This window comes from Ceratotherium simum, chromosome 15, assembly GCF_057802395.1.
Source record: "Ceratotherium simum simum isolate JZ-2026a chromosome 15, ASM5780239v1, whole genome shotgun sequence".
Classification (NCBI taxonomy): domain Eukaryota; kingdom Metazoa; phylum Chordata; class Mammalia; order Perissodactyla; family Rhinocerotidae; genus Ceratotherium; species Ceratotherium simum.
Genome location: NC_141914.1, coordinates 42,398,307 through 42,413,354, shown reverse-complemented (window position 1 = coordinate 42,413,354; position 15,048 = coordinate 42,398,307). Strand labels below are relative to the sequence as shown.

Genomic DNA, 15,048 nt, shown 5'->3' with positions numbered 1-15,048 from the left:
TGTCTCTATCTCTCTCTCTATCCTTCTCCACCTATATATCCTACTCACTCTGTTTCTCTGGAGAACCCTGACTAATACAAGATCTACGAGACTGACAACTGATCATGTGAGAGGAAGAGGTAGAACTGGTTACCCTCATGGAAAATGACCACTTTCTTAATCAATAGGAAGTATTTCTGTATTGAACGTCAACTATGTACCCATCACGGTAAGGTATATTATATGCCCTAGTCAAATGAATAAAGGAAATTCAGGATGCCACTTTGCCCACAGGGAGTTTACTGATTCTCCACTGAACTCTGTACTATTGTGTGTTTGACATTTTACTTATTAAACTAATGAGCAGTTTGAGTGTTTGTCGTCAGAAAAGAGATGTCTCTCATCATACAGTATTTTGATTTTATTTTATAAAAAGTCATTCAAAACCAAAGTAGGCAGATAGCTCTACTAACTTGAACTAAAGACTAAAACTATTTTAATCCCTGACTTCACTATTTGACACAAATAGGGTACTTAACCTGCAGATCTCATTGTTGTTCCTTTTTAATCAACGGGGAATAATAATATTTAATATTACAGGAAGTTTTATAGAATACTGATGATTGGTTTATATGGCACAGCATTGTTAATTAGGAGATGGGGTTTTGAATGCTTCAGATAAGTAGATTTATATCAGAGCTGGAAGGTGCCTGTGGCAGAGACTGCTAGCTGTCAATCAAAACACACTCTCTCCTTTCTTCTGTGGTGATAGAGCTGTGGCCATTTCCCAGCCTCCCTTGCGGTTTGGGGCAAGGGCAGTGGTGGTGGTGTGATATGCTTCACTAAGCTCCAGCCAATGGAGTATGAGCAGCTGAGATCCGGGCCAGAGCTTTTAGGAAGGCGTGCCTGCCTCCTGTAAGCTCTCTTTCCCCTGGTGGGAGCTAGAGCAACAGCACACTAGCAACTTGGCTTCGACCATGCAGGTGAGGATAACACTCTAAAGGATAGAGAACAAGCAAGTTGCAAGGAGCCTGGGACTCTGAATGATGGCATGGAACAGATCTGCCTGCTATTCTGGGACTTTTATTATTACACAAAGGAAACTATTTTGTTTGAGCAATTGCATTTTGGGGAATATTTTATAGCTGCTAGTGTTACCTTAAATAATCCTGGACCTCAAAATCATCAATCCCAGTGTTTCCTAAACTTGAGTCATTTGATCCTAACTATAACTTTTGTCATTTCTGTGCTTCTATTATTAATTACTTAACATATCTTATAATTGATACAATGCTTTTACTTAAATAGGTGAAGTCTACTCTAGCCTTGCCTAAATTATGTCCATGAAATCACCAGTTTGAAGTGCTAGTTATATTTTTCTACTATATACTAAAATAAACGCACAATTATTAAAATAAAATATTCATTCATTTTCCACCTAATCTTATAGACCAAGTACATCAAATTTAATCCCATTCAAATTTCTCATTTTACAGATGAGAAAGCTGGGGCCCAAATGGCAAGATAGTGGCGAAGTCAGAACCAGGACCCCTGTCTGGTTGGAGACTCTTCCCATATATGTTATTATGCTACCTCGCTTTTTTTATGTAAGTTTAACATGTGATTCCTGGGTACAGAGCCTTCTAACAAATGGTTTAAATTACTTCCAACTATAGTCTCATGATCTTTAAAGAATCTCTTTGGAGAGGAAAGGATAAAAATTATTGTCTTGGTCTTGCCAGTGGACAAAGAGATGCACAGAGCAGTCTGTAACTGTTCAAGGCTGGCTCAGATAGAGTTTACATCTCTTCATGTTCACCTTCCTCTCCCTTGATTTGCTCAGTATGTGTTTGTTGATGAGATCATGTCCAGAATGCAGACCCTGTATTTCCCAGATTTGAAGTTAATGGAATTTATCCAAGCTACTTTTTGGTCTGGAGCTTGTCTACAAATATGATGGTCTAGAAAACTGATCTGTGGATAACTGAGGTTTTGTTCAAACGGGTCAATTCAAAGATTTTATGACTTTAGTATTTATACAGTGGATATCAAGGGACAGTGAAAGACTTTAAAAAATTAGAGTTGGACTCTAAATATCTCTCTTCCTTTAAGTAGATCACTTATCCATAAATTTATCTAAGGCTATCTTATACCTCTTTATACTTTCACCCATATCACCTATGAAGGTTTATCACAAGTCACATTGATAATTCTTATCGCTGCTTCATATTGTTTTTGGAAATCAATTTTTGTTTGTTTAAAATGGAAGGAAATTGAATGAAGATGAGAGTAAAGTTGCCAGTTTCCCAATGAACTCACAACACATCTTTATGTGATCTATCTACAATTTGATGTGGGAAGCATGTTAGCTAGCATGACATGCTAAGCTTTAGGAAATCTGTATCTTGAGCAGTTAACCTCAAGATTCCTTCAATATTGCCCAAAGAATGTTTTCATATATTTTCAGAACATTTTTTCTTTTTGGGATGTTGAATTGAAGTCAGAATGATTTAAGTAGTGTTTAATCCATTAATCTCTTCCACCTACTTCAAAGAAGTGACACTGTCAATAGAAAGCAAGAGGAAATGTGAGGGGGTGGTACAGACAGATAATCTTCTTGGTAGGAGGGCACCCAAATCATCAGTTTCTTACATAATCCTATATTAATAAAAGCAGCTCAAGAATGGTCTCCAATTTCCTTCAACCATTTAATATTTCTGAGGTGCCTATCAGATCTATGGTATATACACAGAGAATAACTTCAGGTGAAAACAAAATTTCTATATGGAAACAATTTTTAAGCTTATGTCACCAGAGCTGGGTTTATGTTGTGTTGTTTTGAATATGACATTTCCTAGTTAAACTTAACAGAGGGATACAGAAGGTCACCCACATTTCCAGAACAGGAATTATTAGTATTAAATTCTTTCACCACCCATGTTCTCAAACAGTAATTACCAATTTGCCTGTGATGTTTCATATGGTGCTGCTGGAGGGAAAGTTAGCCTGAAGCCTGAAGAGGAGTTATCTTGAGGGCTGACTCCTTTGAGATTGAACATAGAAATGGAAAGTTAGGAGGTAGTTTTCAATGAGGCTCAATGAAGAGAGGTCTAGGTGTTGTGAGGAAGAAAAGGCAATTCCTGACCAGATCCTTGGTGAAGGGATGAATGTGCCCCTAAGGAACAGGGATTATCACAAAAAGGTCTTTCTTCATTCACCCTCGGGGATCAGAGAAGGTAGACTGAAGACCAGTAGAAGTGGGAGGGGGGATAGTTTGAAAAATTACATTCTAGAATGAATGAATACCTTGTTTCTGTGCTGCTAGGGTAATCTCCCCATTTTTGTAGTACGTGTTGGGGATGGAGACGGGGAAGAGAGTAGTGGAGTAGAATAAGTCTGGGGGTGGCAGAAGCAGAGCAAAGCAATAACTATGTATCTGCTTAGCAAATTACCCCAACACATAGAAAACATTTAAAAAAACAAACATCTACTATTTCATGCAATTTCTGAGGGTCAGGAACTTGGGAGTAGCTTAGCTGGGGTTCTGACTTGGGGTCTCTCATGAGGTTGGAATTAAGCTGCTGGCTGGGGCTGCAGTCATCTCAAGACTCAATGGGGTTGGGGGACCCACTTACAAGATGGCTCATTCATGCGGCTGTTGACAGGAGGCCTCAGGTCCTCGCTGGCTGTTGGTAGAAGGCCTTGGTTCCTTACCTGCTAAGGGTTCTTATGACATGGCAGCTGGTCTTCCCCCAGAGCAAGTGATCCGAGAGAGAGAGCAGCAAGAAGGTCATAAACTACCTTTTGTGACCTAATCTGTAAAGTCATATACCGTGACTTCCACTTTATTCTATTTACTAGAAGTGAATCACTAAAGCCCAGCCCACACTCAAGGGGAGGAGAATTAAGCTCCGTATTTTGAAGGGAGTATCAAAGAATTTGTGGACATTTTAAACTACTTACAAGCAATATCCCAAGTGAAGCTCAAACGGAAGAGAACTGGGGCATGAGAAGAGTTCAGAGCTCCAGAATTTAAAGGTTTTAGTAGAATTTAATGGGCTCAATTAATTAGCCAAAAGGATTTAAAGTTACACTTCCTATTCTTTTTCTTGCCTCTGACCACTGCAGTTACCTTTGCCCATGCAAGTTCATTTTTCCTCATTCATATATTTTATTGTGTCTTTTCAAAATCTGCTCACAGGAATACCGCCCACAGGGTGAAAGTCGGTCTGTGTAAATATGGATTAAAATCCACACGACAAGCATTATAAGACTATTGGAGCCAAGTGAAACGTGACTTTGATTCCAGGGACACAAAGTTCATCTTCTATTAGTCAGAAAGTTTGTGATATTTCTTAAGCACCCGTTAGAGAAGAGATGCTTAGATGAAATAGATGCATTAGAGGAATAAATTGCTAATTTGTTCTTTTATTTATCCAGCAAAAATTTGTGGGGCCTTGTTCTGCACCAGCCTCTCTGACAGGTGCTGAGAACATAAAGAAGAATGATTCACGGTCCTGCCTGTCAGAGGTCCAAGTCTAGTGGGGAGGTGGATGTGTAAACCCAGACTACGTGACAAGCTCTACTTGAGTGATCTCTGAGCTGTTTATACCTGTGATTCTTCAAGCTCTTTAAGGGCAGACACCATCTTATTCAATTTTCTATTCTTAGCACTCAGCACAGTGCCCAGCCCATAGAAGAAGCTTAACCGTGTCTGACGAATTGGTTGCTAAATCCAGTTTATTATGAAGGCCGAGGCACCTAGAGAGACTAACCAGCTAAACATAACACCAGATGCTGGCGGGCTCTCTCCCTCCCTGCTAACGGTGATAAAGGAGGTATTTTTGGTGTGGGGTTGCAGGTGTACTGGCTGCCCGAGTGACCTTCTCTGTCCTCTGCAGAGGCAGCATTGCTCTCCCTAGGGAGCTCGGTTCCTGGAAGGCAGTTTCAGGCCTCACTGAGCTCCGGGGCTCCTTCCCTGCTTCTCACTTCTGTGCCTCCCTGTGCATTGCTCCTAGGGGCCCCTTGTAGCTGACAGTGCATTTAGGATGCTGACTTGGAAGAAAATCCAGGAGGAAACATGGAGGAAGCTCCTCTCCCTTCTTGTTCAGAGAAGATGCATTTTTTTTTTAAAAAGCCCAGAATAGGCATATTTGGCTCTTTGTCCTAAAATTATAACACTTCAAGCAGAGATGAATTTGCAGTGATTTTTCAATAAAATGTAAGCTATGGAGGCAAAGAGCCTCACCTAGCAAGGCCTTGCTAGATCTAACAGTTCAATTTGAGCTTGAGCAATGTCAGCCTTTGCACATAAACAGATTCCCAGGTCATTTACAATATGCAATAACTGTGCATGTGGTGTTAGTTGTCTTTTGTCCAGCAGAAGATATTGTATTTTAGGGCATGTTAACTCAAACATTAGTTGAATTGCATGTTGTCAGGTATTAGTATAAGTAAAAACTAGTTCGTACCATGCAAAATACAAAACATGCCCATTGTTACTCCATGGCAAGATTGGCTGGTGCTGCCTGCATTCTTATAAGTGTGTTCTTATCACTGACTGACATTGAGACCAAGACAACCACAGAGGACACTTCAGCACAGTCCCTGGCAGAAACCTGTATGCCATAGACAGAATTGTTTGTTTACAACAGCTATGAAAATGCAGATACTAAATTATATTAGGAGGTGATATGGCACTTTGTATGCAACAAGAGATAGAAACAAGTGTTGCCCATATTAGGTGATTAACAATCAGCCAATCATCCATTAATTCAACAAACATTTATTGAATACTTACTAGGTACCAGTCATAGTTCTATATATTGGGTTACAGTGGTAAATAAGAGACAAGGCCCCTTTTCTCATGGAGGTTATATTTTCAAGTGGAAAGACAGACAGCAAAAACACAAATAAATAGAAACAGTCAAGAAAAGACCAAGTGATAAATATAAGGATGAAAAATAAAACTCCAGGTGCTGTGATAGCAACTGGGTGGTCAGGGTCACCTTTTCTGAGGTGTCAACGCTCAAGCTAAAACTTGAATGACAAGAAGGAACCTGCCACATGAGGACCTGGGGGAAGAGTGTTCCCCGCAGAGGAAAGACAGAGTGGGGACAGCGGGCAATGAGGTTGTCATGCGAGAGGAAAAGAGAGAACGGCAGTGCCCCTGGAGCTCATGAGGGGACTGAGGAGCAGAAGGAGCTGGAAAAGGGACCAGGTGCCAGGTCATGAGGCAGGATGAGGACAAAAGGAATTAGGGTTAAGAATGGAACAGAATGTGAAATAGAAGAAATATTGGAATCAGAGGATATAAAAATATAAGACGGAGACTTTGGAAAAATTCAACTTGCTCCAGGCATGATTTTCATCTGGGTGTTACTAGTGTTTAGAACTGTCTCTGACGAAGCCAATCTGCAGTGCCATTCCTTATTTGTCGTGAAGTGAAGAATGAGGCACTCACAGTTCTTTTAAGAGTCTTATATCCCACTAGTGTGTCTATTATTTACCACTTTTTCCTTGATTCTCAACATAATACATGTTTATGATGGAACATTTGGAAAATACAGATAAGTTAATGGAAGAAATAAAATCACTCCAAATCTAGCCACCCAAGAATAACTACTGTTAACATTTGGGCACAAACTCTCTTTGTGCTTATATAGTGCAGTGATTCAGAATATGGGCCCTGGAGTCTGAGGGAAAATCAGGCTTTGTAACTTGCTAAATGAGGTTGTTCATTTTTCAATCTATCTTAAATGCTTATAAAATGCCACATAACTGTCTAAAATCTCTTTAAGCCTCAATTTTCTCATCTGCAAAATGGCAATACTTATACTACCTTCTTCACAGGACTGTTGTGAGGATTAAATGAAGATCCATGTAACGCTCCTGACTTAGTGGCTGGCACACAGTACATACTTGAACATGCGAGGTATTATGCTATCATCATTTTACGAAGTTAGGATCATACTGTAAAGCTGTCAGTGTATAAATTATTATTCTAATTATCACTAGACATTTTTACATGATCTTAAATATTTTTCTATATTTTAGTTTTTAATGGTTATATAGCATTTTACTGTAGAGATATAATTTAGTTAATTCTCTATTATGGGACACTCGGGCTGTTCCCAAATTTTCACTATTTAAAAAAATTCTATGGATAAAACATTGTGAATTTTCATGATTATTTCTCTAGGACAAATTCTAATAAGTGGCTGAGTAAAAGGGCATGTATATTTCCAAGACTCTTTGATGCATTTTATTATGTCTTCTACTATGAATTTAGATTATACCTGCATAAGAAGAATGTTGGGAAGTAAACAGCCCACATACATGTGCAGTTTTGTAGGTCTGATTTACCATCAGCTTAGGGAAATATTCCCTCCCCTCTACACACCTTTTTTCTTCACACCTGTTCACACCTTCTGGTCTGCATCATCCTCCCTCATTCCTTAAGGGAGCTTCTCAGTTCCAGGTTTCCGGCTGAGCAAATTTGCTTACCATTTTCTGATTTGCTGGGAATGCTGTACTTACTATTTATTTCTCTTGAAGCCATACACTCATAAGGTTTTAATGTATTAGAAATCCAAGGCCTTCACCTTACACATGAGGAAACAAAAGTAGAGGGAGCAAGTGGGGAGCAAGTGATTTGTCCATGTTGGTCCTCTGGCCCATGCTATTGTTAGACAGCTAATCAAGGCTAGCTCATTTCTTTGTCTCAAGGCTGGCTCATTTCTTTGTCTCTAGTACCTGGTTCATGTACATGTACCTGCACATGACTACATGTGCAGTCAGCACATGTAGGCAGATAGCAATATTTGCTGAATGAATGACCACTTGAAGTAACTTAGAGCCTCCTAGGATTTTGTAGCTGGAAAGGACAATAGAGTTGAGGAAACTGAGGCCTATATTGATTGATAAGATGTATGTTGTCATTTAGCTACTAGTGACAAGTTGGAATAACAGATCTCTCAATCCCCAGAAGAGACAAGGAGAAGCCAGGAGAAGACAAGACTTCGTGGGGTGAGGTTGGTGTCATGGAGAGAAGGCTTCCAACCAATTCTGCCTTGTTCCAGAGAGGGCAAAGCCAAGACTAAGCAAAACTGGAAGTTGCTAGTTGGCCAATTTTAGGATAATACAGGTAAGAGCTTCTTAATAGGTAGGATTGTCCAAAACTGAAATAGATTTTCTTGAAAATAAGTGAGTTTTCCTTAGTTGGAAGTCTTCAAGTAGAAATAAGGTATGTTTGAATAGAAAAAAATTTTGCTTTGTGTGCCTGGTTGGGATAGATGATTTCTAAGGTCTCCACCAAAACTAAGATGAAATGATTTGTGAATATATATACATACACACATACACATGCACATAGATAGACAGATAAATGCATAATTTTTTCCTTGTTGATATGTTACTTTGTAATTCTTTTGAGTGTGAACCCATTGTCTTTCTCATTATAAATCAGACTAGATAAATTCTAATGTCTTTTCTGACCCAAGATTCTATGATTCTAAATAATCTTCTTTTTAGCACTAATTCAGTGTGCTACACACAGTAGGAAGTCAAAAGATAAATTTAAATCAGCTGTTATGTCTGGAAAAAATTACATTTAAGATAAATTGAACTGCAGGCTCCATGCAGTTGAACAATTGGATTAAACTCAGCTGCGCTCAATCAAATATATCAGTTGATCACATTCAAGATCACTAAATATGCATTAACTTTTTTTTTTAACTAAAAAAGGCTAAAATTAAAAGAAGAAATTTAGGTGGATTGTATTGTGATGAGATAAAACTGTTCCCTTATTGGGTTTCTGAATAATGATATGAAATTATGGCTGAAATTATTTCCTAGAATATGAAGAATCCTTTTAATAATATACTGCAAATATGATTTAATTGCACTTCAAGTATGAAGTTACTGAAAGACTGCCCATAGTACAATAATTTCATCCAAATTCTAGTGGTAAGAGAGACACATAAATGAACCGTATTACAGGAATACTTTCAATTTTCAAGATTTCATATCAGTAATAGAAATGGAGGTCCTAACAAGTTCATACTTAGGTTCAGTGAAAAGCTTCACTCTCAAATAGCAATCAAGCAAAGCTTTGATGAGTATCATAGATGGCATCTGTGAGGGACTCTGCAATTCCAGCCAGGAAGGAAATGGATAAAAAATAGCAAAGGTTACTTTTTTGGGGGCTTCCCTTTCTCCTCTCTTTCTTCTTCTATCTCTTTCTCTTTCTCTCTCCTTTCTTTCTCATTAGAAGGCTAAATAAGGAAATTAATGTTCAAATTAAGTATTTCATTTGATTTATCAACATTGTCATTGTTTCGGACACTTTTAACAGTGAAAAATTATGGCTCAAGTCAAGATGGGCTATCCATTGGCTAGAAATCTCAGCCATGCCTTTTCTCCCACCCAGTTAGGAAAATGTATAATATTTTAGAGGCAGCAAGACCTTCTATGTTTCAGATATTGTTCTAGATGCTAGAGAGATAAAAACGTCAGGCATGAAGCTTGGCTCCTCACAAAGGCACAGCAAATGCATAGCATAGGTTCCTCATGGAACCCAGACAAGGCTCAGAGTTCTCTCTGACCGAGGACTCCAGTCACTGCTAGTCTATCACAGAATTGGCATACAAGGGAATCTGTCAGTCACCCCTGGTGGGTCGTCAAATGCTCTGGTAACAAGTCTCATTCTAACCATCATAATCATGGTTATTTCATGTCTGTAAAGTAAGACCCATTTCATATGTATCCTGCTGAAGTCTGATTTCTTGAATTCCCCTCAGAAACATGACACAGGAAAACAAGCAAAAAAAAGTTACCTCCACTGCTGCTTTTGCCCTTTCAAATTCCTCTTCTAAGGAGTGGTTTCTGGAAAGCAATGCACTTCCCCAGCGCTGTTCTTTGGTCAGTCGAGCCTGAAATAAACCAAACACATGGTGTTATAATATTGGAATCACATAATACAGAAATACAAATATTTATCCTTTTCCCATATTCCCCTAGATTTAAAGACATACCTACAACTGATGTCATTTTTGGAGTACTTTGCAAGCATGATGTTGCCCAAACTGGGATGGTGACAAAATGTGTGTGAGCGCACATGCATGATTCTTCTAACAGTGGGTCATAGTAAAACAAATGCTCAGGCCTGACCTGAGCATTTAATTGGTCATGCTTCCAGGCGTTCATATTTTAGTATGCCTCCTCATCTGACTCTAATATGCAGCTAGGATGAGGAACTTCCGTTAGAAGCTAGACCTAGAAACTGATATTCAAGCTTTCAGCTTATTAGGAGGACCAGCCTCAGGTAAAACTGTGAAAGCTGCAGAGATGGAAGGTGACTGTTATGTCTTTCTCCTTATAAATGCAGCAGGTCCTCATGCTGAATTCTCTTTCCTTTGTCTTCCCTCTTTGGCACACGCCTGTCTCATATACCATGTCCCATTTCCTCAGGACATTGCTTTCCGTTAAATAATAGTCAGATAAAATCATGTCTGATAACGCCAACTGCTTTGTCACAATTAATAGGCAATGTGATATACATCTTAATTTAGCTAAATGCAAATATTTCCAGAAGATCCTTCCCCCAGCAAAGAGTCTGCTGGAATTTAAAAAATGTTATTAATTTTTAATTTCACAAACAATACATACATTCTTTTTGAAAAAAAATTAATCATGGAAAACAAGAGGTGTGCCTCTAGATCTTCTTTCTTTGCAGTTGCATATATATTTATGCACCCATAGCTAGAATATTGTAATGTGTTTCAAAAATTTTTTGAAACATAAACCTTATGCTGTTCTGTAGTTTACTTTTTTCTACTCAACAATCTATCTGGAAGAGTCTCCACATTTAGTATTTACAGATCTACCTCATTCTTTTCCCCGATTTTCCTAGTAAGTATATACTGTAGTTTGTTCAGACCTCTCTCCATGAGCATTCAGAGTGTTTTTGATTTTTCTCTCTGTAATTGCTTATTTTCTTGTTTACCTCCCTGCTTTACTGTGGGATCCATGGCGGTAGGATTTTGGCTGGTAATTTTTGCACTCCCTTGTACCTAAGCCCATGGCCTGACAGGTGATGTGTGCCTCAGTGGTGCCTACAGACTAGGCACCACTCCCACAGGATGAGCGAGTGCACTGACAAGGCAGCTAGGCCTCGGGGAGTAGCAGGAGAGACGCTTGGGAATTACGCCCCCCCGTCCCCGCCCCCATCTTTAATTGCAGAACAGAGCGTGGTTCCTTGGCCCATGTGTTAGATTGCTCTCCTGTAGGGATGCTCAACCTGGCTTCTATGGGGATTACTTGAACAGGCCTGGGCCCCACCCCAGATCAATTAAATAAACATCTCTGGGTATGGGGCCCAGACAAAAATGTTTAAAAGCCTGGAGTGATTTTGAAAAGCAGTCATGTTTAAAAACCACTGTTCTATAGCAACTTTGGCTTTCACTCAGCACTTACCATCTACACAACTCAGCTGCTGTTCATTCTTTCTCCACCATCACTGGTCCTCAGGAGGACCCCCCCTCTTTATTATTACACAGTGGTAATACCAGGGCTCACGACATGCCAGATGCTGCTCCAAGTCCTTTAGATACTATAACTCATTTTGTCTTTTGAACAACCCATGAGGTAGGTATTATCATCAACCCCATGACATTGAGGCACAGAGACATTAATTAACTCGCCCAAAGTCACCTAGCTAGTAAGTAGTAGGGCTGGTGCCTCGAGGCCAACCTCATAACCACTGCACCATACTGCCTTTCACTGGGTGGGGGTGCTGTGCTCAACTTGCCATTTTAAGATGTTGCAAAATATAGAAACGTTCTTCGAAGGTTCATGCATGTTGAGAGAGTCAACCAAGAAGCCCTCAAGAATATTGTGGGCTGAAAACAATAATGAAGTAATTATTATGAACACGTCTGAGCATAAACAACAGTCTGAGACTGTGTCTTGCGTTAATGAACGTAGAAGGTTAATTTATTGAAACATTAATTTATGTATTCTCCTCCATGTGTTCACTGCTGTATCCCTGCTATCCCCTGCAAACAGTAGGTGCTCTATAAACAGTTAGTCAATATTTGTTGAAAACAGGCTGTCAGGGTATATGAATGAATGAATGAAAGGTGTTTCTCTCTCCTACACCCAGAAGGTAGCTATGTTCTCAGTCAAGGTTTCTTGGCCAATCCAGGATGCTAACGGGGGTTTACAGGAATTGAGGGGGGACTTGTTTTTTTGTCCTGTGCCTGGAGTGGCAGAGGTCTATGCTCGCAAAGCCCTACTGCCCTGGTTTTGGGGGTGGGGAATGGCTGCTGGATGCCTTAGTGGGGTGCCTAGTAAAGAGCAAGACCCGTGAGCAGCACAGGGATGAGACCCCTGGAGGGATGCCCACAGTCAGAAGAGGGAGGGCGATGAGGACATGTCCAGGCCTTAAGCCTTGCTCTTGGGTCGGCCAGGCTTAAGAGCCACCATGAACAAGCATCCTCTCTTATTCTCTGGGCCCTGTGAAAGCTACTAGTTTCTCTCAACCCAGACATTAGAGAGAGGGTTGCCGGGGGAGATCTCCAAAAACATAAGTGAGATTGACTATCACAGGTTCCAGGGATTGGGATGTGGACATATCTTTTCTGGGGATACCATTCAGCCCACTACAACCCTCATCTGACACTCTTGTGTCACAATATATTTGATCAACAAATATAAAGGTGCAGATGGTTTACAACCTTTTAAAATTGTTAAGTTGTTAGGATGTTACAGCCTGGTAGAGGACTTAACCCCAAAGGTGATATGATCTTATTGTCTTGTGGAAAGTTAACCAATCTTGTATCAAACTTGGCAAACTTATTTCGGTAGTTCTTTCCTAACTGGCTATATAAATCTCTGTTCCTTAATCTTTTGCTTTTGGAACCAACTCTTTTGTTTTCTTGCTGGTTCACTCATTAGTGAAATAAACAAACAAATAAATTTTAAAAATGTGGACAGGGTAAGAAATAAACTTTGTGCATTTATCTAATAATGTCAGGAACGACCCATGAATGGCATGAGGAGAAGAAAGAGAAAGCACTAATTTTCTTGTCCCAAGGCACCACCTTTCACTAGAGACACTTATCACCAGTGAAATACGAGCTGTCTTTCCTGTGAAGCCTGACCTAACAGAACTCCATTACTGTCACCAGCTTCCCTTCATCAATGTTTCATGACCCAAGTGGATTATGAATCACAGGATGCAAAGGGCACCATATATCAGGAAGAAGAAGCAAAATCTCTCTCACGATTCTAGACTACAGTTCATATTCTCTTTACCGCTTAAAACAGCAAGTGTGAATAGAATCTTACTGTGCAAATGAAATTTTATCTTGCTAGTTCAATTACTCTAGGTAAGTGCTATTTTCCCTGTTGTTAGAAAGGCCCTAGGTTATTACTAACTCAAGCGTTATCTACCTCACATTTTAAAGACATTGATTTTGCCCAGGAAAGCATAAGATAAATGTTATAAAATACGGGTAAATATTGAATGTAAGCAGAGGCAGTTTTCAAACTGAGGGTAGTATGCAACTAAAGATTCTGAAACTTTTCAGCAGCACAGCAGCGTGCTCAGACATGCTGATTTAGAACTGAGGATGAAATACAGATTATAATACGTAGTAAAGATCAGGCTTCCTTTCAACCAAGATATTTTTTTTTTACATCTAATTTCATTATAGGCAAAAACTGTAATATGGGAAAATATATGAATGCAGTAATGCCTGTAAACTGCAGATATTGCTCAGTACTTGAACTAGAGGAATGGTCAACAAGACAATTACACCGGTAAGACTGAGTTGCAGCTGTTCTGGCAGCACAATGGCTCTATCAGTAGTTCTCAAGCTTTAGTGGGCAGCAGAATCACTGGAGGTCTTGTCTAAACACAGATTGGGGGCCCCACCACCAGAGTTTCTGATTCAGTAGGTGGGCCCCAGAATCTGCATTTCTAACAAGTTCCCAGGTGATGCTCCACTGCTGTCTGGGGACCACACTGTGAGAACTTCTAATCTGGTATTGACATTACGGGTGTGTAGGTGGAACTCCGGAGCTCACGAATGTACTCTGACATAGGCATTTCTTTTCTTTGTTGCATGATTTTAAAAAATGCTCCACAGTTACAGCAACCCTGGAAGTTCCTTGGCCTTAAAAACAGCATTTTAATTGGTATTACACAACAAAGAAGAAAGCATTTAGTTTCCCCAGCTGTTGATTATTCTTAGTGATAAGCACTAGGTGAAGGGTAAGAAGAATTAAATAACTCTTTAAGAAGAATATTAGGTTTTATTCTCTTTACTCAAAATTATGATCGTGATCAAAATTATGATTTGAAAATTCATATTTGTGGCTGTGGTTTTCCTAGCATAACTCTGTTGGCTAACTTCTATGTCAGTCATCCATAGCTTCTCATGCCATTGCCTTTACCTTATTGCTAGAGATCTCCCACCAAAACACATTTTAAAAAACCTCAGTATTGTTTTCAAAAGAAATCAAAGGGGAAAAGGGATCTGCTTAACTGTAGAAAAGAAAAATGTTTGTACGCCTAGGAGACCTTGGGTGACAGTATAACGTAGTCATTAAGAGCATGACTTCTGGAGTTAGACTGCCGGGGGCCAAATCCTGGCTTACCATTTACCACTGGTGACCTTGGACAAATTACTTAATCTCTATCATCCTCAGTATTCTTATCTGCAAAGTGTATATTCACTCATAGAGTCTATATAGGAACTGGGTACAATAATTCATGGAAATACACACGCAGAATGCTCAGCACACAGTAAGCGCTCCATAAAACTTGGCTTTTGTTATCATCTTTCTGGTTAGTGCTTATCAGGTGTGACTTTAGAAATTCAATAAAAATACATCTGTGTTTAGAGCACTTTTGTTTAGTGGTTAGTGGAGGCTAGTTGGATACTTATATTGGAACAGATAAACACTTGCCTCAGGATTGTTTTTTTTCTTAATCAATCAAGAGACATTTACGGTTGAAGGTACACAAAAAAGCTGTACCTTATGTGTCAAGAGCAAATTCCT

The 15,048-nt window shown here is 39.5% G+C and overlaps 1 protein-coding gene and 1 long non-coding RNA gene across 2 annotated transcripts in view; one reads left to right on the top strand and one right to left on the bottom strand.

Annotated features, from left to right (window-relative positions):
• Nucleotides 1–15,048, bottom strand: part of PEX5L (peroxisomal biogenesis factor 5 like) — an 86,363-nt gene that overhangs the window by 44,163 nt on the left and 27,152 nt on the right. Inside the window, exon 6 of the mRNA XM_014783161.2 lies at nt 9,816–9,911. Coding sequence (XP_014638647.2) covers nt 9,816–9,911 — 96 coding nt within the window. The remainder of the gene's footprint in view (nt 1–9,815; nt 9,912–15,048) is intronic.
• LOC147915190 (uncharacterized) overlaps nt 1,501–15,048 on the top strand; it is a 56,097-nt gene continuing 42,549 nt past the window's right edge. The window contains exons 1-3 of the long non-coding RNA XR_015554495.1: nt 1,501–1,586; nt 6,832–6,913; nt 7,967–8,125. This is a non-coding gene — a long non-coding RNA (uncharacterized LOC147915190). The remainder of the gene's footprint in view (nt 1,587–6,831; nt 6,914–7,966; nt 8,126–15,048) is intronic.